The following is a 26267-nucleotide window of genomic DNA, read 5'->3' as shown; positions in this document are numbered from 1 at the left end:
AATGACTTAAGTTCTAATGCTTTTTGTCTCTTGAGTTAGCTGTCAATGTGGGATTTTTTTCCCCTTTTGTTCAGTTAAAGCTGCCTTTCATTCTTCAACACAGCTTAAACTCTAATAGGTAAGCTTTCTTGTAATTTCTTAGTTCTGCAGGCTTCTTGAAACACATCCGAGACTCTTCTTTGGATGCTGGCTGCCTTTTGTTTTGTTTTCTGTCAAGATGATCCCACACTGCTTCGATTATCTTGAGGTTCGAACCCTGGAGAGATCAATCCATGACTGATGCGTTGTTTCATCCAGGCATACTTTGACTACATTGGCAGTATGTTTGCGATCATTGTCGTACTGAAAAATGAAGTTGCTGCCAATCAGACACTACATGGTATTACATGGTCGATCAAAATCTGGTGGAACTTTTCTACATTCATAATTTGATTAATTTGGATAAGAGCTCCAACAACACTGGCTGAAATCCAGCCTCAAAGCACGGTAGAGTATCCACGCTGTGTTAAAGATGGCTATAGACATTCACTGTTGTATCTCTCTTCGGACCTCTTCCATGCATATTTCAAATTTGGATTCATTACTCCATAAGACATATTACAGCTGAATTTTTTTCCAGTCAATTTCTTGTGTAATTTGGCACACCTCAGCCTTATTTTTCTCTGTTCTCCTTCCTTAAGAATGGCTTATTAACAGCCACCCTTCCAACTCAGATAACTTTTGATGAGGTTTCAGTGAACAGTAGGCTGTTTAAATGAAGGGCCAGCTACATCTCAAATGGCCTTCAGAAAGCCTGGAGATTTTTCAAGACCATTATAAAAAATGACAAGCAAGTCTGGCTCTGTGGAATCAAAATCTAAAGAAATGAAGAGTGGCTCAAGACTTTTGTACATTACTGTAACTCCTGTAACTTTTAAGCATGCTGCCCTCTTTCTTCATCCCAATCAGAAGTCACAGCAGGTGCTTTTTTAGTGGCTGCAAAAGTCAAAACACCTGCTGTGTCATCACTGATTGTGTTGTGGCTCTAAGCACAACAAATGTGTACTTTGAATCAATAGAGAGCAGTGTGATTGACCATTTTTAGACTTTTTTTTTCTTCCCAGTAGCCTACCGATATTCACTGGTGTTGTTTCAGGTCAGAGATTTCTCCCCTTGTATTTCACATCAACCTCATGTAGAGCTGACCCTAAATCATTCTATTTCTATTTTACACCTGATTACACAGTTGGCCCTCCTCAGTCTTTTAGACATACGACTAAAAGAAAAAAGTATATGTTTTGCTTAAGATGGGATAGAAGATCATGTTAAGGAGAGAATAATGCAGTTAAATCCTGCAATGTAATATTCACGCTGCCTTCTTCCAAGAATGTCAAAATATCTTTCATCGCACAATGTTTGATTTCCATTTCCAGAGGTATCCGTACCTCTTTCATTACTCTCCCTCAGTCTTTTCATAGTCTATCAAAGGATTCAGTTAATAGTAACCCACTTTGAAAAACATAACAAAACATTTGTCGCAAGGAAAAATGGGCTCATTTCCCATTAATGACAGACAACACACAATGAAACACACTGGTTTTTAGTCACAGTTATGGGTGAGCTCCATCAGTGGTGCTTAAGAAGATCAGCCCACGCATCACACTTGAGGATAATGCGAGCGCATACACTTTATCATCCACACAAATCAGTGTGGGGGCAGGAGCACACAGGCAGGAGTCAGGAGTGAAAGCAGTGGGCAGAATACTATTGATTGACTTATAAGTCTCACAAAGCTGTGAGCGTGACAAAGACGTGAGTCGCAGCAAGTTCCATCATAAACCTATAGTGTTAAAGACTCCAAGCAGGATAGCAGCAAGGCTCGGCGACACTGACCTTTAGCCTGTAATTATATGAAGAATTAAATATCTCTATATCTTCTTCAAGGTGTGTTATGTCTTATGCACACACTTAACCAGAGCCACTGTAATCTTTTGAAGCAATGTAGTGCATTCAATGGGTCAAAATGGCACAGGGAAGACGTTACAGTCCTTTTGTATTTATATGAGTTCTGCCTAAACTATGAGGAATGCAATATAAAGGAACGATATGAGAAAATCAGTCTTGACGTGAAGTTTATTCAGGTAACTTTTCAAATACATAAAATCAATTCATTTCCAGTTACTGCTAACTACAAAAAACAGCTTAAACAGAGAGTTCATCTTCTCATCTTAGTATCATCTCTTTCTGTGAATCTGATAAAGCTTTTAATTTGAATTTGATAACAAAAAGCAGAAGGTCTGGCATGAATTTCTGTGTGTGTGTGTGTGTGTGTTTTTTTTGTTTTGTTTTTTAAATTCACCTGCATGTAACCTTGTCTAAATACAAAAATATACATACAAATATCTTGTCAAAGTCTATCTTACTTACATTATGAAGTCAGCTGGTAATTTTAGCCACTGAAATATATTAACATCATAGCATATTACATTAGACAAAGAAGGCAAACATATAGAATGATCTTGTGATGAACTTCCAAGCAGATATAGTTTTACATACTGATTATGGAAATGCTGAAGCCTAGTTTGTCTTCTGCAAATGAGGATCATACTAAGCTAATCTGTGAGGTACAGGTGTTATGACAAGAGGGGCAACATTCATTTTGTCTGTGTTATAATGAGGGCAAAAATATGGATAAAGTTTGTCTTTAAAGCGAAAGCCACTGAAAGAGTAGATGTGTGACTTGAAATCCACATCATAGAAAGAAACCACTCCCTTATCGTAGTCCACGAAGATGCCCACTTTTTGAAGCTTTTTTAACTGTACCAATATAACAGCTGAATTTTCATATCCATAATACTTGCGCTCACTTAATCCGATGGTCCAATAACCATCTGAAACTGATAGACGTGTGTCTCCCTTTCTATCTACAGACTCTCTCACCACTCCAACAGTCCACTTACTCTTATCTTTCACCTGCACCTCAAAGTAAAACTTCCCCCCTGTGAAGCCCTCCTTTGCTAAGACTTCTGGATACATCTCAAATCTTTTTGGATTTTTTGGAAGATTCTGTTTTTCTGCAGTTCCAACTTGTTTTCGGTCTTGACTAATGGTAAGTGAGCAATGTGCTGTGTCGGGATCAATAGTCAAGTCTACTGCATGTTCTCTCATTCTTTTCATTTTGATCTCTGGAACTTTCTCCAAAATTATATCAGCTGTTTGTTTCACCTGAGCCATGGCTCTTCTCACTTCATTAAAAGACAAGTTGCTGTAAACACCAGCACTGGACCAGCCCTTACTTGAAGGAGCCCGTAAGCTTGAGAAGTTCTGGACAAGACAGTGATGGTCCTCAGATCGTGACAGCTGCTCCAGCTGGCTAATTCTGCTTTTAAGCTCAGCAACTTCCATCCTCATCTCTTTCAGAAAACCTTCAGCCTTTTGTTTCATCGCTCTGTGCCTCTCTTCAATCACCTCAACAACATCAGCTTGACTCTTCTGAATAGAGCGAATGAAGTCAGTAAACATCTGCACACTGGCTTCTTTCTCTTCATCGGCTTCTTTCTGGCTGGCATCAAGTGACTTTTCAATTGCATCTATCTTATCGCATCGTGATTGTATCATCTTGTGGATATTTGCCATTACCTCATCATTTTTTGCTAACACAGCCTCATACTCTTCCTCTAGCGAGATGACATTGTGACTCTTGTGATCGCTTTTGAAACACAACACACAAACACAGGCCTTGTCAGTCCTACAATACAGTTCTGTTATCTTGTTGTGCTTTTTGCACATCCTCTCATCAAGATTAATCACAGGATCGATTAGTTTGTGGCTCTTAAGCACTGAAACTCTCTGATGAGGCTCCAGGTGGACTACACAGAAAGAAGTAAGGCACATCAAACAAGACTTAACGGCCTTTTCTTTCATCCCGGTGCAGATATCACAAAGAACATTTGTTCCTTCTGGGAGCTCTCGGTCTGAAGTTGACACTTTGACTTGGACCAGGGGCCCGTTCTTCGTACGTCGCTTACTACATCCAAGATCAAATGACACATCCAAGATCAAATCATCGCGCTAACCGTGAGCTCGCTAATCCGGTTCCCCGAACACACTTGCTGTTGACGATTACTACAGCTGGACGCAGGAATGTGACATCACTGGGTGTCGTAAAAGGGGCTACGCATCGATAGTAGAAACATTGATCGGCAACCCGCTGATTGGTCGGCGAAAATGTCGAAGGGGCGTGCTCGGTATTTTCCGGCAGCAGAGCAAGAACTCTTGAGTGAGGGATTTCAGGAGTTTCAGAGTTTAATTAAAACGCAAGAGAACACTGCAAAGGCTGCAAAAGCAAGGAGAGAGGGCTGGCAGAAAGTTGCTGACAAATCAAACTCGTAGGTAATTTAATAATAATAATAATAATAATAATAATAATAATGGATTGGATTTATATAGCGCTTTCCAAGGCACCCAAAGCGCTTTACGATACCACTATTCATTCACTCCCACATTCACACACTGGTGGAGGCAGCTACGGTTGTAGCCAGGCTGCCATATCGCGCCATCGGCCCCTCTGGCCAACACCAGTAGGCGGTAGGGTAGATCTATCATATGACACTATATTGTCCAATATCATATGGCATTATATTATATTATAATATGTTATATTATATCCCCTTTCACATTAGAGCCACAACAGGACCCACAAGAACATGGGAACAAGTAAAAGTGGAATACAGGAGTATTCTACAGAATGGTAATATTTATCTCTTAGATTGCTTTGCGTCTCTTGGCAAGGTAATACTGGCCTGTAATACTCTGTTAGTTTGTTCATAACAGCAACCAAGAAAAGGGCAGAGGAAAAAAAGACAGGTGGTGGTCCTGCACCCCTTCGTCAACAAGTTGGTTAAGTAAATAATACCCTCACGGGAATATCGATATCTCTCTATGAGCACACTGTCGCGCTGAGCTAAAGGATCCTGTCTGTCCCGCAATATACGCTGGATTCTGAGGACTCTCCTTATCAATCTTGCACCTTCCGCAATGGGTTGGTCGCGTATACGGACAGGACATGGCTGCGACAGGCTTCCCAAATCCACCTTCGCTTTTATAGCCGTGGTCTCTCATCTTGATTACACGAAGTAATTTACAATTACTACTCTGAAATATGAATTACATCTGTAATAATCACATACATGTAATAGAATGTTAATAGTACATTTCCCTTTTTTAGGAAATGACCTGTATGTATCTGTGTGACATCAATAAAAGGATCAAGTGCTGCATTATCTTTAGTTACATTGATAATATTTATTTATGGTGAAACAGTGGAAAAATATCGCTGTTGCTTTCGTATGAATGACGCGGACATACCTGCGTGGCCGCGATCTAATCCTGTTTACATAAAGTGAACCTGCTCCCGAGCAGGTTTACGCTTACGGCTCTGTTGCTATGACAGCAAGTCCCGGATGAGCTTCGGGGAACCGACTGATCCAGGATCACGCGAAATCGTCAACAATCTAATCCGGCTAACCTACTTAGCGAGGTACGAAGAACAGGCCCCAGCTTTGCAAACTCAGCCGCTAACTCAGACATGGTAGTGTTGACGTTGAGTTCAGGTCTCGAAGAAAATGTCCTTTTGCAAAATGGACACTGACAAACGTCACTAGAGTCCCAATACTTGTGGATACACGGGCGGCAGAAGTTGTGTCCACACGGGGTTGACACTGGCTCGGTAAACACGTCCAAACAGATGCAGCATAAGAACCTCTCCTCTGACAACAGACTGCTGGCAGTTGCCATATCTGCACAAGAGCGAAATACAATAAATAAATGAATACTAATAACCTAAAACTAATACAATTCAACTCAGTGGACTGAACAAACTGCTCAGACTGTGTAAGAAACCAGTAAAGTAACCATACCTGCAAAGTCTCAAGTTTCTGATTAATAAAAGCTGCGAAAAATAGAAAGCAAACTTTCTCTATTTAAAAAACAGTTCTCTTTGAGGGGTTTTACTTAAGTTTCGTTTCAACACGTTGGCGTCCAGAAGCGGCCCTCCCCCAGTGGTCACTTACGATACGCCTCTTAATTTTTTTTAACCCTTTCATGACATTAAAATTGGTGTGAGCCGCATTAAAAATATATATAATTTAAAAGCGCAAAAAAAAAAAAAAAAAAAAAAGAAAAGATAAGAACTTAACTAAGGGGGCTCTGGGAAGCTCGTTTTGGGGTTTATGTAGGTAAATTTATTATGGATTAAAACGCCCCCGCCCCAGAAAGTTCTAAATTATAGGCTAAAGTAAATTGGTTACGTGTTAAAACCTTATACTTATATAGGATAAAGTAAAATGTACTAAATTAAGGAATTGTATTGTTTGTAAAGGTGTTGAGACCGTTTGCTCAAACCCACAGGCGTTAGCCTCCAGAGGGTGCTAGATGGAACGTGTGCGAATCACTCAAATCATTCGGATCCGTCCTCTTGGGAAAATGCATGTATGGAGAAGTGTTCACACTGATAGCTGTGATTTTTACTTGGACCAGAATCGCAGGCCAGCTAGCTGATGGACAACTGAGATGGTTTGTAAAGCTAGAATAAGGTGTGCACACATTTTCCATGCTAGATTAAAAATCTCGAGTGCCTTAAAAAAAAACCCAAAACAAAACAAACAAAAGAAGAAAAAAAACACTCTGGGATTAATTATAGTTTTTGATGGCTACTCCAACCTCCCTTGTTTCCGTTGTGAATCTGTCAGCTGATGCTACATGGTGTTGCTCTGCTTAGTATGCTCAGTTCCATCTGTTGACATTGTCCCAGAGTTCCCACACACAGATTGCTTTCACTGCTTGTGTTTCTCTACTTCTTTGTGCTTGTGTTTCTCTAGTCCTCTAGTTCTTTGTGCGTATGCTTGTGTCTTGTGAGGCAGGAAGACTTGTCCCTCAAGCTTTCACTGTAACAATTTCTTATTTTATCTACAGCAGCCGCTTAGTTCATGTCCAGGAAATCCTGTAGTTCATCCTGACCTTTCCTAATCCATCAAAGAAAAATAGCAACGAGGTTAGCACAAGCTGATAAAACTCTGTAAGATTCTTGATGTTTCTTATCTCTTGCAATTTGGCACCTATAATCTGCCTGAATTGTACTGCAGGCACTGCAGCACGTGGCAGTCTGGGTACAAGAAGTCAGCCATAAGAAGTAGGATCTGAGTAGCTCTTTAAACAAGTATCATTTCTTGTTTTTTAAATTTCTTGTCTTCTCTTTATGACGTGAATAGAAGGCTAGATAAGCAACTGGTGCTAAGAATTGGTTAGGAAGAATGTGAAATTTAAATGAATGGATGCAATAATCACACATGCACACACCAGTGCACACAATGTTTGCTTTCCCCTTAACCTGTTTGTGATTGACATGCACACTCAGTCATGACCTACTCCTACCCCTTTGTGAGAGAAAGAATTGGAGAGCCTAGTGGGTTACAAAACCATGAAAGGTGATAAAGTAACTCCAGCAGAATGGGACTGGACACAGAGGGAATGGTCTGGCACTGAAAAGAGCTGGCTTAAGACTAAGCAGAGCAGGTCAGCCACTAATCAGAAGGTCGGTGGTTCGATCCCAGGCTGCCTCCTGGCTGCATGCCAAATATCCTTGGGCAAGATACTGACCCCATGTTTGCCTACTGGTGGTGGTCAGTGTCCGGCAGCCTCGCCTCTGTCAGTGCGCCCCAGGGCAGCTGTGGCTACAATGTAGCTTGCCATCGCCTGTGTGTGAATGGGTGAATGACTGAATGTAGTGTGAAGCGCTTTGGGGTCCTTAGGGACTAGAAAAGCACTATACAAATGCAGACCATTTACCATTTAAGCCAGATTTCTGTTTATTCTGCCATGTCTCACCTATGAGAAAGTGGAAAACAGGCTCCAAGTTGCTAGCCATGGGACGATGATGGCCTGTTTTATCACACTCTGATTAGACAATATTTATTGGGGAAAACCTGACCTGATTCATGACATCCTCTGCTAAGTAATGCTGTTTTCTTAGACTGACTGTCGCCAGTCCAGGTGCCCACTGCCGAGGCCTGCAGCCACCATCTATTTCTAAAAGCTTGCAAGCACATTGAATTACTGAGGCGGAAATAGAGGAAACAGCCCACTGCAGAGTCTGTTTTGCTCAGAAAAGGATGCCTTGTTGTGATAAAGATTTATCATTACAATAAAAACTCATCACTGAACACACTGGTTGGACAGGGATGTAAAGCAACAGAAGTGACATAGGAGTAAGGTAGTTTTTATGTTGTTAACATTGATATAAGTGGGTACCAGAATTACCATGGTGTTTACCTTTTTTTTTTACAGTTTTATCTCTTTATTTTTCCCTGCTTTTTTTGTATTCTTTGGTGATTAAATTATTGCTGAATTGTAAAAAAAAAAACAAAAAAAAACGTCTAGACAATCAAATTAATGCTGATAGGCTCATTCCTGAAATACCAAATTTCCATTTTTCTCTTTGAGGTCACAGAGTTGGTCTGTTCAATAATTTCATAGTCAACTTCACATTATGAAGAGCAAATTGAAATGTGTTAAGTGGCATGACTAGAATTATTAATCAGATTTATCCAACTGTAGTAATAGAAATGAATAGAACCTGCATGCAAACAAGCCAATGTGCCAAGGCTATGCTCACAGTAAATTATGCTTTTTTGACTCTGTCTTTGGTTAGTCATGCACACCCTATTGGAAAATTCTTCAGAGGGGTTGTGGTTACATTGTAACCAAGGTTATGCTGTTAATGGCACTGTGGTATTCAGACTACCTAGTGGTATTGAGTCAGTTCCTTCTCTGTCACTCCCTATGTGACACGGTTAACTACTGCAGCCTTCCTTGACTACCCGTTGCTATGCCTATTATGCAGATTTCTGTTACTACCCAGACTGTTTAATATTTTTACACAATCATACTTTTACTCGGCAGCAATATCTGTACCAACAAAGTAAATGATGTACTTTGTTTTATTTTGCGTGTGAGTAGAGAGGTTATTGTTGGAACTCACTGTAACCTACACTGTAAGTAATAATTGTTGTATTTGAAACATGGAGGCTATTTGTATTGATTCATTTTGTAGTTTTAGTGTCTACCTGCACATATATGGAGTTCATTTTATTACAATTTGTTACAAATCAATGTAATGAATTTTCTTGAAACTCGAAAATACGAGCTGCAAGCAAAAGCACCATCCGCACAGACTGTCGGACACCCTGAAAGCAACAAGCTTGACTGGACCGGACAAAACGCCCACTGCAGTGGTGCCGTAGACTCTGAGTAGACGGAGATAAACAAGGTCCTTTTCCCAGCCTTAAACGTCGGTCTGGTGAGTATGTGGTCAGATATAAGATGAAAACGCCTGTGTGTCTGTCCAACTGTGAGATAATGTGTTTAAACTTTGTCCTGCCATCGGCAACGCAGGTGGGACATTTATTTTTTCAGGATTTTCAGGACAGCTATCTTGAAGAAGAGGGGGGGAAAGTTTGACTTACACAGAAAAGGACTTAAGTGTCTGTGTATTGATTCGTAGCTTGTGATGCTGGAGCACAACAGCGCAGGTTAAAGTCTAAAATGTCCGAGACCTGGCTTTTTTCTTTTTCTTTTTAAGGGGGACCCGTGTTCGTTTCCTCCTAATTCATCTGGACAGACTGTTAGAAGCAGGAAGGCCTTGTTAGGAAAGAGTTAACGGCCAGCTTAGACGCTCTAAAATCAGACAAATTGTTTAATTTCATTTAAATTTTATTTGTCATTTAATAGTTTGCAGTAGGCACGAACACGGAAAGGAAACTTGGCTGTATTTACAGGGGAGGTTAAAGGATATTTTGAAATTTGGGTTCATAAGGGGAACCAAGAGGATAAGGGGGGCATGGGGAATACTATGTTAAAAGTAAACCTCAGGGTGTTTTTGTTTGTTTTGTTTTTGGGTTTTTTTTTGTAGTGTTCTGTGCCCCACTACAGATTGCATTACAATGGAACTGCACAAGATTCTCTTTTCCACTAGCACCTACTTGGCTTGATTTTCCTCTGCTCTACTCTGTTCAATTTTTGTCATTTTCCATTGCAATTGGCAGGCTGAACCTAGGGCTAGTTGCAAATCTATGGCAGGGCTTACACATATAGAACATGCATGACTTTGGACTCTGGGAGGAATGCAAAGTATTGGGAGAGAATGCATAATTGCATGGGAAGAACATGTAAACATTAGACACAGTTTGGCCCCAGCCGGCCAATGGATTCAAACCCAGGACCTCCTTACTGTGAAATAAAATAGGAAATAAAATCAGTTACTCAATCAAATTAATAAGAAGCTCACTGACCACAGATACTGGTTGTGGCTGAACCACACTGGGCCGGACTGAAGAAGCTGGACTACATGGTGGTTCAAAGGCACTCATCTGTGCTGTTCCCGACCCTGTCTCCTTGTCTGCTCTTTGGGTTTTATACATCCTGCTCACTCTCTCTGCCATCTCCACATCATCTGCCTCTTACTCCTCCTCTTCTTCATCCGACTCTCCCACCACTGCTCTCTACTCCCTCACCTACAGCTCTTTGTTCTCACTTGAAGCTTTGTCTCCTGAAAAAAAGATGACAAACCTTAAGGAAAAGTTAAGGATAACCTCAATAACTTACCTCACTATCACTGTCATCAGTCAGTAGTGAGATTCCTGGACTTACAGAAAGTTTACAGCCTCCTCCAGGGTATATAAATGTGGACGCTTCGCACCCAGTAAACAGAGATCTTGCAGACTATACTTAGTACAGATGAACACCAGGGACTGGGTAAATTATCATAAAAGATTTATTTGATGGAAACCTGTTTTTTTTTTTTTTTTATTATTTTTTTTTTTTATTCCTTTTTTAAAAATTTATATTTATACAGTTTTCTCCATTGCCATTGAAAGAGTGGTTTATTTTCCACGAACCTTGTCTTTATACAGCCACAGTCGCCCCCTACTGGCCGAAAAAACAATTAAATAAAAAGAAAGAATAGTAATGTTAACACTTCTGCACTGGGTTTACTTATCAGATCTGGAACCTTCTCTCACCTTCTATGGAGAGAGCAGCAGCTGCTCTACTCTGAGCCCCATCCGGGAGGGCCTCAGAGTAGAGCAGCTGCTGCTCCACATCGAAAGGAGCCAGCTGAGGTGGTTCGGGCATCTGACAAGGATGCCCTCTGGGCGCCTCCTGGGTGAGGTGTTCCAGGCATGTCCCACCGGGAGGAGGCCCCGGGGCAGACCCAGGACACGCTGGAGAGATTATATCTCTCGGCTGGCCTGGGAACGCCTTGGTATTCCCCCGGATAAGCTGAAGGAGGTGGCTGGGGAGAGGGAGGTCTGGGCCTCTTTGCTTAGGCTGCTGCCCCCGCGACCCGGCCCCGGACAAAGCGGATGAGGATGGATGGATGGATGGATAGTAATGTTAACACTTCTGCACTGGGTTTACTTATCAGATCTGGAACCTTCTCTCACCTTCTATACAATGGACCCATTTCAGAAGCATATACATTATGTTGATCAATAATAGTTATTGACTCAGCAACTCAGCCGTATATAATTTTCTTGTTATGCTGCTGAGAAGCAAATAGTCTATAGAATAATTTATTAATACATTTAAATGAATTATTAAAAAACAAAATCTGCAAGGTAACTGCTTATTGAAACTTCAAAATAAAACTTGATTCACTGCTATTTATAGACACACCTATGCTGTTTTTCATCATTTTTATGTTTACTTTTTCTGTTCTTCATATATTAGTCACAAATGCTTTAGAGAGAGAGCATTGTTGGAGCATTGTTGCTCCACAACATGTCAGATAAAATCTAAAAACAAGGCAATTAAGGTAAATTATCAAGAGACAACTGAAGTATTGTAGAAAATGCTGTAGATATTTCAGATGAAACCCCATTCCCATTTATTGTTTATGAGTAAAGGTAGATGGAATATCTCAAAGCCTGAATGAAGTGGAAAATCTCATGCATGGAGAGACAATTTTTCCTTTCGTTTTCCTTCTTCCTTTGTAGACAAGCTGACCCTTTAGCAAGCTTACTAGCTTGCGTGTTTACCTTATTCATTTTCATCCCCAACAAATGATTTATTCATCACTTTTCCTCTCAGATCTACACCTACAGTATTATGTGTATTATTCCTGAGCCGGCAGACAGAAAAGCTGCAACATTTTCTTTTATGCTCTGTCCGCTGAAGGATGCTATTTAGATCAGTTGTATAGGTCTAAGTGCTTTCCACACCCACGGCCTTTTATTTACAGGGCCAAGACTAGAAGCTCAATTAATGATTCATAGGGACATGTCCTAGTGATAATTCAAAGATGTGGTTTGTGATATAACAAAAGCATGTCATATTGGGGCCTTGGATGCTGCATCACTAAACAACTAGTAATATGTCGTGCAGTGAGAAGTCTGGGACATGGGAGTTATGTGCAGCTGGATAAGTGTAAATGTGTGAACAATACTTGTTTAGCTATTTTTGGGTAAAGGAAGGAATGTAAATGCTAAAAACACATCTAAAGAAAACTATAGTAAGATATTTTTTTTTATTGTGATACATTTTTTAGCAGTACTTTGCAGGAAAATGTAATGTTTCCAACAAACAAATCTGCACTTATAGAATTCAACTGAAGACAAAAAGATGTCGGTGGGTTATAAAGATGACCAGAACGACTGGGTGACCGTGTGCCTCAAGTACCTGCTCTTTGTTTTCAACTTTCTCTTCTGGGTAAGTGGCTAGTAATCCTCATTTCAAGTAATGTGTACTCACAGAGACCTCACCACAATAACTGAGCTTTACATTTAACCTCCTGGTGAATTGGATCGTCATTGACAACATCAGTAGCAACTCTGTAAAACTGTCTGTGTTCCTTTAAAACTGCTTTTTTTTAGAGACATTGCTCATACAGAGCCACATAGAAATAGGAAGAGGATTAAGGAAAGTTTTCAGTCTTCCTAGGCTAAGCTATGGACTGAGTTCAAAGTGAGTCATAGATTATTTAGGGCTTGTCAGTGTATTCTGGCCACACAGTGTATTAAACCTGCTCTCTGGCACCACACTTTATGCTGCTAAAGCTCCGCTCTCTTACAGCATCAGTGCAGAGTCTCCGGGCTTACAGAGTCAAAAAAGAAGATTTTGAGGAGTGAGAGACAGATCCGCAAGTGGGAGAGGTTAGAAAGAGAAAAGGGATCAAGCTTTAGCTTTAGGCCTCTATTAAATTCCCTGTCGCCACCTAACAACCAGTCTCTTGAGGAAAAATAGTATCATTTTCCTCTGAAGGCTGTCCTCCATCTCGCAACACTTTTTTTCTAAGAGGGCATTTTTGTCCACCCCCTACACAAATTAATCATAGGCGGGGGAGCAGTGCATACTCTGTGAGGATGAACTGGCATTGGCCATTTCTGTTTTTCACTTTCTTAGCACATTACTTTTAAAAGAGAGTGCATCATCTAGGGATTTCTCATTTGTCCCTGTTTTTCACGGCGCTGTTATTGGCAGTCATCAAAAACACAGATATCATTAGTTAAAGCAAAATTGAATAAAGTAATGTTTGACATGTGCTCAGAAAATAATCCAGCTGATGTGATTAATGGCCGGTTAAAGCATGATTGTTTGGTTAATTGAGGGTAGAATGAAATATAGATTTGGCAGTATATCGTAGTGTTTCCCCTTCCCCTCCAAATTTGACTTGCCAGAGACTTTTTCAATTGATTTTTTTATATGTTATTTATTATATATGAATATATTACTAATGCAGTGTGTCAAGCCTTTCTGATGTAGGATATTTAGGACCGATAACGATATTTGGAGATTTTTAAATCTTTTATATATCAGCCGATATTTTTTTTTCTTTCAAAAATGGTAAACATGAACTGGTTTCCCTCACACATGTTAGGTACAGTTATTTATGAGTCCTTACTAAGGTAATATACCAATGCAGTTTAAAAATGATCTTGATTTATTGACATAATCTTAGATTATTAATTTACGCTGTCTGGTGGACAAGTACACTCTGATGGTGAAACTATGTAGCATCCATACTCAACATGGGTGAAGGTTGTTCCTCCTGTCTCTGCTTTTCTTGTTTAATTATCATCTATTGACGGCTACAAACGTCGGTACTGATATATCGGCAAATAGCTACTCTGTGATCCCCTCACACGATCGCGTGAACCACACCCTGATGCCATTTTACTCTGCCTCCTCCTTGTCAGTTACAGCTGAGGATGGTGTGATTGTGTTTTCAGCTTTCTGCTTTCTTCAAACCTTGCACAGATTTCCACTTGGACTCAAGAATGAACTGATTAGATTTTTGTGGTAAAACATTTCTGGCAACATTTCAAGTTACGTAAGATGTTTAAGGTTAAGTCTGGATAGACATGGATGTAAAGTGCAGCTTCACTACTTGGCAGATACTAAGGCAGTAATTTTATTTTGAGCAGTGATAGTACAGAGATATGAGAACAGTATTGGGAACTACTTTCAGAAAAAGTGATAGCCAACTTAAAAAAATGTAATTCAGTGGAACTTAGTTGTTAGAAGAAATGTCTTTACAGTGTTAGAGAAGGGTGATTTCCCACTGGTTGGTCCTCGGTTGGATATGTGGTGTTGTGAGTAAGAGGTCCTTCCTTCTAAAGGAAAGGGATGGGAGGATGAAGAAAGACTCTCTCAGGCATTTCCTATTTGCCCTCCTTTGAAACTTGCAAGATGAGAAAAAGAGATCAGGAAGCCACCCTGGATCAGTTACTCTGTATTGTTTCTAAGTAAGTGGTCATTATGCCCTGGCTTGATTGCAGACGTCTCACCACTCCTGTTAGTTGTTACGCACGGTCACTTTTCTCTGTTTCTCATTCTGTTTCCTCTTTTTTTTTCTTGCCTCCTTTATGCCCTCTTCCTCTGTTCCATTTCCTTTTCTTTTTCTAAGTGACTCATCTAAAAGCTTTGAGTTCACTTTAAATTGATCACTTCCTGCCCTGAAAAATGTTTCGCTTGAATGTTACAGTACTTGTGTTTTGCTATTCTTTAATAATAAACTGACATGGTACACTTAGTTAAATTCAGTTACATTTCATATCTCGTGCGTTTTTTGTCTCTGTAGTATGACACTTCGTGCTGCACTAAACATTTTTATTTATGTTTTTATTCAGATGTCTTTTTAATCCTGTTACTTTTTCTCTGCTTCTCTTAATTCTTCTCCAGATGGGAGGAGCTGCTGTTCTGGGTGTGGGCGTCTGGACACTGGTGGCAAAGAGCGACTACTTGAGCCTACTGGCCTCCAGCACTTTTGCTGTGTCAGCATACACCCTCATCTTAGCTGGCAGCCTGGTGGTAGTTACAGGCTTTTTGGGCTGTTGTGCAGTCATCCGGGAGCAGAGAAGCTGTCTGTCCACGGTGAGAGACGAGAGAGTGATGGATGGGGGTTTCCGCTTAGGTCCAGGCATTTGTTTGTAGCTGTAAAGGTGTGGGTTAGGCTTACACTTAGGATTCAATGTAGAGTCTGTGTTTAAAATTAACCCGCACGTAGATCATAACTCAGAACTTACAAAAAATATATTTTGATGGCAAACACTCATGCTTTTGGAACAGTTACCAGTTTGTCATTTAAAGGTTTAGAGGAGTGTAGTTTTTTTTTTTTTTTAGAATGAGCATGAGAGAGTTAATCTTTTTTTTTTTTCATTTTTTTTTTTCCAAGGGTATTTTTGCTGTAATATAGGAGGTCAAAGTGCAGATGGTCAATGCAGGGCGTGAAAGTGTACATGGACAGTAATTTTGCTGTGATTTTACCAAAGAACATTGCATCTGGAAAACCTAAAATATCTGTTTAATAATACTTATTAATGTAGAGTTTGAGCATTTTTGTCTTAATTTGCCATCCATCCAAGACGGCGAGTCGATATTTGCTAGTGGAGAATCCACTTTTTTATGTTGAAAGGTCACTTCCACTTAGCCAGCTAGCCCTTGCATTTCCCATCACGTTTTCCTTTCTTGTAGGCAGTTTAGGCCATTTTTTTTTTGGCATCCCTGGTCATCAATAATTTCCCCCAGGGATCAATAAAGTATTCTGATTCTGATTCTGATTCTGATTATTCAGAAGCTTAACAGTCTCTTGTGTTGTGGCTTTATATGTCATTACGCCAAGGTTGCAGAGATGGAAAACACTCTTACAGTCCAAGACGACTGATTCGGACTCTGTCTGGTGAACGAGAATAGAATAATTCACTTAAGAAAGCATGGGTGTGCTTGCCTCCTCGTTGAGCACAGCAGTCCCACGCTGGCATAAATAGAATGTAACTGAATGGGGAAACACTGCAGAAAATAAATAATAAGTTATGTAATAACAGCCCTGATAGTCTACTGGTCCGTGGTTCTAGATTGTCCACTGTGAGAAGCTAGATGCTCGCCCACATGTACACAAATGTGGCAACATGCGATGGCGCTCATCCATGCTAAGCCTGGTCTAAGGTCTATCGCTAGATGTTGACGAATGACTCTGACGGGGCCCTCGCTGTCCTCATTATTTTACAGAGACAGGACCCAGTGGGAGAGAAGGAGGCGGGAGGTGAACGTTCTCTGCCGCAGGGCTATTTATAGGTTTGTCTATCTACTGGTGATGGATGGAGAGAGAAAGGGCCTTGCAGGAGTGAAGAGGTAGATGCGCGGAGGAAACGGAATCTGCGGTGCAGTTTGGTTCAACTGTTTTTTTTTTTTGTGCTATTTATAGATTTGTTTGGGAAGAATAATGAGTGATGCTAGCATGTACAGTAAGTGTTGTGTGCATAGAGAAGTGTGAAGTTGGCATTTTGTGTGGGTAGCAGGCACACAGAGACTGAAGTGCTTTTTTCGCAATCTTGTAACCAAGAGAGACGCAGAGCAGGCTGGGTTTCTGCTCAGCATCATTACTGCGATAGCTGCAAAACAAAAAAGAACATCTGTTTGTGCGTGTGTTAAATATTTCTTCCTTACAGCTGTTTGTTACCAATAGTTTTCAATCACTTTGTTTGGTGCATCTAGCAGGTTGTGCAATAGCATCTGTGTCTCCATAATGGTTCTGAGTTACGCTGTTGTTTTCCCCGCTCTGTGACAGCTGGTCCCTGTTAGGTGCGTGTTTATGTGTCTGTTTGTATATGGACTTGAATTATGTGGAATGAGCCATGTTTTGATGGGTGTACAAACCATCTGATGAACAATAAAAAAGTTGGGTTATTTAAGTGTGGGAAAGCTGGAGTTTTGATCTGCTCATTTTGCAGCAGTCTATCAAAGTACTCTCTGTGTGGGCAATCAGTTCGTCACACTGTTTGCATAACAGTACATACAACAGTGCTTGCCATTAAGAATGACGCTTACAGTTAAAGCCTCTGTTATTCTCATTTTTATTTTTTGCCTCAGCACCCATCTCATGTCTGATTCTTTTTCATTCTTGCAGAGGAAAACTAAACACAGTATTTGAGAGTAGCGCTCAAATACTAAGCAAACGCTAACATCAAATAATAATATTTGAGGATGACGCTCGAATACTGTGCTAATACTGTTTTGTTTTTTCTAAGATAATTTCAGACATCAGTTATGATAAATAGTGAAACTTTATTCTAGTAATGTGGGGAGCTCTGTAAAGATGCCCAGGAGAAATGGGTTTCTGCAGCCTGTCAAATTGCTTTCTGGTTGTCTCATTTCATGCAGGACTGCCATCTGCGTTTGAAGTGACAGATGCAGTGCGGTGACAGTTGATGAAAGTTTATATTGAGCCATCACAAGCGTGAGCAACTTGAGTTAGCAACCAGATACTTCAGGCGACTACTGAGCTAATGAGTGTTCAGTCAAATTTACTGAAATTCTTTTTTGCTCTCTCTTTCTGTCCTGTCTCTCATCCACAGTATTTCATCTGCCTCCTGTTTATCTTCTTGATCGAACTTGTGGCCGGAGTACTAGCTTATGTATACTACCAGAGGGTAAGTGGTCACTTTTTACTGGTTTAGCTGAGTGATGTTGTGCAGTGATGACCCAAGCTGCAGTTTATCCTTGTTGAAATAACTGCAGCAGCTAATCTATGCCTGCAGGCACGTGGGAAAATGAGGTTAAAAAAAACTTCTATCCAGATGATCATCATCAAACTAGTGTGCTGGGGCGTTTCTCATATTAATACACTACAGATGGGATAGCAGAGAGACTACTGGATATAGGAATCGTTTGTGATTTACTGGATGCTAATCATAATCATGTTTTGGGTTTGAGTTATACATATTATGATTTTTTTTTCCCCTTCTTGGTATATATCAAAGAGCAGGCGTTTTGCAAAGCAGATAAAGTTCTGCAAGAAAAGTTTGAACATTCAGATGTCAAGATGTCAGTGAGGAAACGGGGCAGAGGCTAAAAATAAACAGAACATATCTTTCTTTTTTCTTTTTTGAGCACTTGCTTGGCATTTGAAACATCTTTCAGGCTCACCTTTGACTAAGCTGCATTTTGTTAGTGTGCAGTTATGCTGCTGCTAGTATTAGATTGACCTGCGCTGAAGCAAAAATTACAGATTAGAAGTCAGGCTGTTGTGACAACTTGTGACTGGGAAAGGTAACATAGGGGAAAAATTAGTAGTAAAAGCCAAAAAACAAAGGCTCATAGGCAAGAGATCATGGTGAATTAAACTGTAATTCACAAAATCTGTTTATTTGCTGACTCTTCCTACACCTACATGGAGTTAAACGGCCAGAATTTGCACATGGGTGCATCTCATCTGCATTGGATATTATTATGTAGTCATTATTATTTGATGATTTGTTATCATTATTTCATTTATATTCACAAAATCTTTCATGATGATTACATCCACAAAACTGTAATAATGCATTATACATTATAAAGTCATTATATTGCTTGATGGCAACCTACTAGCGGTCTAAAATGACCCTTTGCAGCATTTAATAAAACTAAAGCATGGAAATGTAGCAGAGTGTCAAAGAAGACTTAAAAAAACAAGCAAAGAAAGAAAGAAAGAAGTAAGAAGTAATTTTCAGTCTTTAGGCAACAAAACCTGGTTAAGTTCTACTTGGGTAAATTTTGTGAAAGAGGGTCAAAATGGTTTGTTTAGGTCTTTTCACTTATATCAGCTCAGACGTCAGCTGCAGTGATGATCCTTTAATTCATTTATATATTGCAGTTACAGGATCAACAGGGTGATGTTAGATTACTGTAGATGACGGCTACCTATTATTTAAGAATGAATTCAGCTGTGCTTTTTGTGAATCAAGAGACTAATAATCTAATAAGTTATAAATAATTGATAAATTATTCATTAAAAACAATTATCATAAAAGAAAATACAGTGACATCAGTATTGTAAAAATCAGAAGGGAACATTCGAGTAAGAGCGTGGAACCAAGCAGGAATAAAGGCTTTCTAAAGCAGCATCCTCAGTGATCCTCCTCTGATGACATGACTCTCTGAAGTGTATCTAACACATTAGATATTCTTGGCATTTAGTTATCGCCCAAACATCTGGCTGTCAGTCAGCTTCAGTCAGTGAGGGCTGCATAGGGCATCTTGTAATCTTTGGGCAGATTTATTGTGATGGAAGAGGGTTCAGTACGGGATAGAATCACTTTAAAGATAAAGATTTGCATTGTTTCCTGCACCCTGTGTGAGTGTGAGAAAATATATCCAGACATCAAAGGCTGTATTCCTAGTCAATTTTTTTAGTGTCTTGTTTATCTGTATTCTGCATCACAGCACTCCCCAATGCTACCAATCTATCATCCCCTTATCCTCTCCCTCACCTCCACACTATTTGCACCTACGTATCACTTTTTTCAATGCCCTTCTTTGTAGACATCGCACGCGCAATCGTAAATTAAGCAGCCCGTGGGGGGGTTACCACAAAAACATTTGTTTTTACCCCAAAATGATCCCCTCCAACCCACCCCTCCAGCCTTCCCACCTTCTCTGTTTCAAACACACTGTTTCTCACTGTGTATGCCTGCTGTCTCTCTCTTTGTTCCTCATTTCCAGCTGAGTGAGGAGCTGAAGCAGCATCTCAACCACACTATGACAGAGAACTACGCTCAGCCAGGAAAGGAGGCAGTCACATTTGCGGTTGACAATCTACAACAGGATGTATGAAATATATTTACAAACTCCTCTGGTGTCAAGTTTCTGTAAGATTGTATTTCACCCTCTTCAGCATGCGCGGTTAAGTATACTTGTACTTGTTATAAATTAATTTGATATATGAAGCTGAAAATTATGCTGACGTGGAGTAGAAGAAGAAATGGCTCATCACTCTGTGTATTCTATCTGGGTTTAGACAGAGCATTGTTCCAAAGATGACAAGTGGAACAGCCGGAGCGAAAGTAGTCCCTGAGAGGAAAATTACTGCTGTGAAAATATATTTATATAGTGGCTTGATGTTAGGAATTTGTTTACACTAGATGATACATGAAACCATATTTTAATCAGAATGAGGGATATGGCCTCACACTGTGGAACTAAAGTCTGGGCTTTCCTTTTTCTGCCTCTCCAGTTCAAATGCTGTGGCAGCAACAATTCTCATGATTGGACTGTGAGCAAGTACCTTGTGTCAGGGCAAGCAGAAGGCAGGGCGGTACCTGACAGCTGCTGTAAGACCATCACACCTCACTGTGGAAAGAGGGACCACCCCTCCAACATCTACAAAGTGGAGGTCAGTGCAATAAATGCTTCTGGCAAAATGACAGCAGGCTTATTCAGCCTGCCTGTTGCGCAGCTACAACACAGAATGTGTTGTAGTTCCTCCTGTAGGTTCTATATCTTACAATAATCTCTTGTACAGTTTTGTGAAATGTGTTGCAACCTGGCTATATCCCTGATTTGAGTTATAAATATCAACTGAGTGCTTTTGCAATCAAAGATGAGTGATGATAGCCTAAAGACAGAAAAAAGAGATGGAAGCACTGAGTATACTAATAACTATGTGTAGGCAGTAATCAAAGGAAATCGGTGTTATCGAGTTGTTCAGGGTGATTGCTCATCTTCACAGTCCATTGTTTTTTTTTTTTTTGTTTTTTTTTCTGGTTCATGCCATATTTGAAGAAATTAAACTGGTATTTTATTCACTTCTGGTCTGTTGTAGCCAAACCATTTTCAAATATCTGAGGCTGATATTTCATTTCCTGAAATGAAAAGCATCCATCTACTTTCCTAACTGCTGCTGGGTTGCAAGGTCGACATAGGGGCAAAAGGCAGAGATAAACCTCAGTTCATGCCGTCAGATCTGTGGGCATTATTTTTGCTAACCTCCCAATTGTTTTTGGGAGGAAGCTGTGGCACCCAGAGGAAAGTCACAAGCTAAACATGCACAGAAATGTCCGAGCTGAGTAAGAGATTTGAACCAGGAACCTTCTTGCGTTGAGGCAACAGTGCCAGGCAGTGCAGCTCTGTGCAGCCCTGAGTGACTCACAAAACATGCCAGCAAACTTTCTTCTGATAGAATGAGCTCTAAGAAAAATGAATAAAAGATGAGGTTTTGAATGCTTATCCACGCTGCACAGGAGAGGCTCTTCTGCCTTCTCGTGTCAAATCACTCAGTTTCTTCTTATCCTTCACAATGTGCTACCTGCATCATGTGCAAAGACATAAGCATGAAGACATATCCTGAGAATTTAAATAAAATGGTTTGTGGATGATGACTGTATCTATGTTCACTTGTAGGTTTGGGATGATTTATTTATTCATTTTTACCGTGAGTGTTTTGAGCCCTGTAAATACACCTGAGAGAGTAAAGAGGGACTGAAAATGTACTTAAATAATCAAGAACATCCCAGATTCAGTAAAAATACACAACTTCTGAAGGATGTCTTGTTGCTTGCTGAAGCAGTTTAAACTATAGCTATGCAGAAATGCAGACAAAGCTTTCTTGTCTAACTAATAATCTAGTGTAAACTTTAACTCTGTAGGGTGGCTGCATCACTAAGCTGGAAAAGTTCCTTGCAGATCACCTGTTGGTTATCGGTGCAGTGGGGATAGGAGTGGCCTGTCTGCAGGTAAGTAATATATACACCCAGTTCAGATGGTTGGTGAAGAAGCAGGATGCATTTCTACTGCCTTCTCCCTGAGCATACAGTGCTTTATACAAGCCCAGTTGTTATCAGAAATGAGAAACTGCTTTTAGCTTTTGTGAGTGGAATGCTGCCCTTTGTTGAATTAAAAGAAAAAAAACTCCTATTACTGAATGTACCCTGGCAGGTCAGGATCCTCTAAATGGACACGTCTTTTCATCTCATCCGATTCTTTCTGTCATCATTATATGAGTTTGGTCCTTCTGCCTATTCAATGTAGTCTAAGATGGGCTTTTTAGTATTGCAGAGCCCGAGGATATTTTTTTTTCCTCTTTTTATTGTTTTGCACTTTTCTACCAGCTAACCAAACTGTCTTACTGTAGCTGCAAACCACGTTTAAATTAACTTGAGGTCAACCTAGAACTAAACAAATTTCCACTTATTGTTTCCAGTGGTGTTTGTAAGACTGACAAGTCCACCACTTTACATACAGCTTAGTTTTAATTGGGCACCAGGGGACTGAGAATAAAGACATGAAGCCAGGATTTCACTGCCATAATTATAAAGACTGCAAAAAGCAAAAGATGAGATGACCAACCGTGCAGTCTCTGTGATGCTCACCGCTGTTGGTAAAAGGAATTTAAGCAGAGTCTCCATTAGCAGTGGCTATAACATAAAGACTTTCTCACAAGAACCAAATGATCTGAAGGGACTTTGTCGAGCATTTAAATGAGGTGCTGAAAATATTGTGAATATATTGAATACATGACGTACATGGTGTAATTTTGTCACTTCTCACTCACATATTAGCATTTTTTCGTAATGTAGGCCAACTTTATGTCTCCTCTTTGTTAAATGTTCAGTCTGTCTTAATGTCGGTGTGCACTAATCTGTCTTTGGTGTGTTGTACTCTGTGTGTGTTTGTTATCACTATAGTTGGTCGGGGCACTCTTGACAGCCTGCTTTATCTATCTGCTCTATAAAGAAGAGGAAGAGGACTTTGGTGCATTGTAATTTGGCTCTAGAGCGCTGCTGGTTTAATCTAATCGAGAGGCAAGGTTGGAGGGCACTGTAGATATTTCATATTTGACTGCCTATTTGTCCTTGCGTGGCTTCCTGTTTTGTGTTAAATGCGAGACCTGCTGTCTGCATGTTTACTGGATTAACATGTTTAATTCGTCGTGAAGCATGCAGCGACTTTGCATTTGGCTGCGTTTTCCAGTTTGTTGCTATGCATTTTGTGATGATGTGTTGCTGTGGGTGATGAGGATGTGACAGCTTATTCAAATGCATCCTGAGGATAGCACGACTCACTTGCTTTTTCACTGTGCTTTGGTTCATAGTGTCATGATCTATAATTCGTGCAGCAACGCTTCCATCAATGTAGCACCTGCGCTGACAAGAAGTGGGGAAAACACCATAGGGACAGGTGTATTTACAGCATGTAGCAGTGCTTTGCTGTATATCCCTTGAATCCAAACATTAATGAGGCTTCACTATGGGTGTCGGGGAGTATATGGTATACAACAATACAAACTTAATCAAATATTTACAACAGTTAAACGCAGAAATTATTAACACGCTTACTTTTAATAGACTCTTTTTTTAAAAATTACAAAAATTTACAGAGTAGCTGCTGCACTTATTACACCTATTTATTTAATATGCTGACACCTTCTATTACATTACCACTCAGAAAAAAAAAGCATTAGTGTTGTTGCTATAGTTACTTGCAATCTAAAATAGACTGGGCTTTCATGAACATCATTGAATTGGGACTCGGAGTTGTTTGGGGGTGCCCAGATATCTGTTTTTGCCATCCCACGAGATGGCATGTTTCTGTCTCTAATGAGTTTACTTTTTAACACTGTTACATCATTGTTTTTTAGCGTCTTCTGAAATTAGGCCTCAAGAAAACTAAAAAAACAGTGTGGCTTTTTTCCTTTTTTTTTTTTCTTCTCACCTTATGTTCCCTCAGCCAAAATGACTGCATCTTCTATCCTTGTGCATAACTGTCACTGATGGTTGAGACGAGAGAGGAAAACAAAACCTTGCTCGAGGAGAAATTATGAGTCAATATTAAATTCTGACTTCCTTGATCAGGCTTCCTCTGGAAGCTTTTAGAGGCACAGAAATGGAATCTGGACACTTGCCTATTTGGCCATCAAGCTTGTAGACCCAGCGGCTTTGGTCAGCTCCTGCTTCCCTTATTCTGCTTTGTTTTTAGACTTTTTGCTCGGTGCTGTGTAGTAGTAATTTTAGACATGCTCATTCCGTATTAGGAATTTGCTGCTGGTGAAATTCTATGCTGAGAAGGATGTTTATAACAGTTCAGCTGATAAAAGATGCAGATATGCTTCATTATGCCATGTTTGAATATTTAAGATGTAATGCACATAATCGATATAATGTCTAGTTTGCTGATAGGCCAGTAGCAGTCACCAGTGACAATGTCTGTGCATCTCTTTTCTTCATACAGCTCTGTGTTTACACTGATGTCAGATATGACAGCAAATTTCTAAATGTAAAAAGCTTCATTTAAAATACTAGCACAATTGTTGTGGTCTGTTTTCCCTTATTATAGTGATATTTTTGGAAGCCTTTTATTTATTATTATTATTTAAATTTATTTTGGGACTAATATTACTGGTCGGTATAGACATTTATTGGTTTCGACATTTATATTAGCCGATAAATGAAAGTTTAAAATCTTAAGAAGATACGAGAGAAACACCCTTCAACCATGTTATGACTGATATTGCATAGTTTCTCCAGCACGGGGCAGTCTACAAATTCCCTGTTGACAACACATTAGTTTGTAACTCAATAAAAACACAACCAGCTGAACCAAGCAGAGACAGGGAGACGATAAATTAGTAAATAAATAAGTACACAAAACAATTTTGGGGGTAATCTGTTTGTTTTATGTGTCTGAGTAAAATAAAAAGGTCCCCAGAGCTTTTGCAAAGAGGAAAAACAGTATATTGAGATGTAAGAGCATTAATCTGCTTTTTCACTTCACCCAGCTTTATATAGTTTGTTTATGGAAGCCTGTGCGCACACGTTTTGGTGAAATATTGGCTGCTTGACTCCTGACACTCCCTAGTAACCAGCTTCATACTTTCCAGCAGTCTCTAACTCCTTCACCTTTAAACCTTCTCTGCCCCACAGTCGGTAGCATTCAAGCTTCCTGCAGTTTTCCATGGCGACTAAACTGCAGTCTGTGACCCAACACTTCCTGTTTTCAGATATGTGGAATGGTGTTCACCTGCTGCTTGTACAGAAGGATCAAGATGGACCCTTACTGAGCACAACGTGACCCCTGCACACCACCTTCAACAGATGGAGCATGACCTGCTGACACCTAACCAAACTTTAAATCCCTGCATTGTGATCTGATGATCTAAGCGTTGGACACACACGATAGAAACTCAGGCTCATGAGTTTCTGTTACCTGGTCTAGGCTGGATGTTTTTGCATGCTTTAATTTGAACATGACTAAAAAAGGGAAAGACTTAAGTTGTGTGGTATTCTATGCAACTCATGAGGGTGCGAATTTAATTGTTTTTAATTAGGAGATTTATATAGGAGTGTTTCGATAATTCCAAGTCGAATCGGCTGAGTAAGAGCACAGAGTACAAAGAAAGAAAGTTATGTGTGTGTTTCTGTCTTTTGTAAACACAATGTGCCTCTTACATAATTCTACTGGTAAATAATTATGTATAAATTCAGTGCCTGAAGTCTTGAAAGTGAGCTGTCAATACACTGTGATAAACCGCAGCAAATGAACGGAGTCATGTTTATATTTGTAGCTTTGTCTTTAATTCTAACACGTTGGCTGAGTGATGGTAATCAAAATAAACTTTGCAGTATCAATAATGCTCATATGTATGGCTACAAAGAAGAAAAAACTATTTTATTCCATTTAAGAAAGTGATAATTTTCTGTAAACGCTGCTAAATCTCTGAATTTAGAGCTCCATCTAGTGGTCAGCATAGGTAACTTGATTTGAGGATGGTAAATGTAACTGATCATCTTTTGTGAACTTTAAGCCTTTAATACTGCTGATATTAATAGTATAATATTCATTAATATTTCTGATTGTTTTTGGTTTTTATATGCCGTTCCTCACTTCAGACGCCAATCCCCCCCCAGTGGCTTTACAGTGATGAATATGAGTGATCTGTGAATCAAAGAATATGGTTCCTTCTGTTTTTGCTGCCTATTATA

General features: G+C 39.8%; 2 protein-coding genes across 3 annotated transcripts; one reads left to right on the top strand and one right to left on the bottom strand.

Moving 5' to 3' along the window:
- Positions 1 to 2094: 2094 nt before the first annotated feature.
- On the bottom strand, positions 2095 to 7063 carry LOC113009170 (E3 ubiquitin-protein ligase TRIM39-like). Its single transcript, XM_026147342.2, has 3 exons — positions 5898 to 7063; positions 5539 to 5777; positions 2095 to 3981 (listed from the first exon to the last, which is right to left on the bottom strand). The coding sequence occupies exons 2-3, from the start codon at positions 5773 to 5775 to the stop codon at positions 2587 to 2589; spliced, it is 1632 nt and encodes a 543-aa protein (XP_026003127.2). The 5' UTR covers positions 5776 to 5777; positions 5898 to 7063; the 3' UTR covers positions 2095 to 2586.
- Positions 7064 to 9155: 2092 nt separating this feature from the next.
- Positions 9156 to 25913, top strand: tspan11 (tetraspanin 11). 2 transcript variants are annotated; one of them, XM_026147480.2, is made up of 9 exons: positions 9195 to 9334; positions 12634 to 12741; positions 15214 to 15405; positions 17886 to 17960; positions 20014 to 20118; positions 20525 to 20683; positions 21936 to 22022; positions 22974 to 23095; positions 25286 to 25913. In XM_026147480.2, exons 2-8 carry the CDS (start codon positions 12655 to 12657, stop codon positions 23049 to 23051), a joined length of 783 nt encoding a protein of 260 aa, XP_026003265.1. In that variant the 5' UTR covers positions 9195 to 9334; positions 12634 to 12654; the 3' UTR covers positions 23052 to 23095; positions 25286 to 25913. The 2 variants fall into 2 exon arrangements, with proteins under 2 accessions (XP_026003266.1, XP_026003265.1); XM_026147481.2 differs by lacking the exon at positions 22974 to 23095 and having other exon boundaries at positions 9156 to 9334.
- The last annotated feature ends 354 nt before the right edge of the window (positions 25914 to 26267 follow it).

The sequence above is a fragment of the Astatotilapia calliptera genome, chromosome 17, assembly GCF_964374335.1.
Source record: "Astatotilapia calliptera chromosome 17, fAstCal68.1, whole genome shotgun sequence".
NCBI lineage: Eukaryota > Metazoa > Chordata > Actinopteri > Cichliformes > Cichlidae > Astatotilapia > Astatotilapia calliptera.
The sequence above is the reverse complement of the archived record's forward strand: the minus strand, read 5'-3'. Positions and strand labels throughout refer to the sequence as shown.

What these genes read in the sequence shown, in the direction of transcription:
- LOC113009170 (XM_026147342.2), bottom strand. Translation starts at nt 5,775, where the DNA reads ATGGCAACTGCCAGCAGTCTGTTGTCAGAGGAGAGGTTCTTATGCTGC. An exon ending in TAGCGGCTGAGTTTGCAAAG is followed by an intron (nt 3,982 to 5,538) that starts CTGGGGCCTGTT and finishes AAGAACGGGCCC; the next exon opens with CTGGTCCAAGTCAAAGTGTC.
- tspan11 (XM_026147480.2), top strand. Translation starts at nt 12,655, where the DNA reads ATGTCGGTGGGTTATAAAGATGACCAGAACGACTGGGTGACCGTGTGC. An exon ending in CTTATGTATACTACCAGAGG is followed by an intron (nt 17,961 to 20,013) that starts GTAAGTGGTCAC and finishes CCTCATTTCCAG; the next exon opens with CTGAGTGAGGAGCTGAAGCA. An exon ending in TTGACAATCTACAACAGGAT is followed by an intron (nt 20,119 to 20,524) that starts GTATGAAATATA and finishes CTGCCTCTCCAG; the next exon opens with TTCAAATGCTGTGGCAGCAA.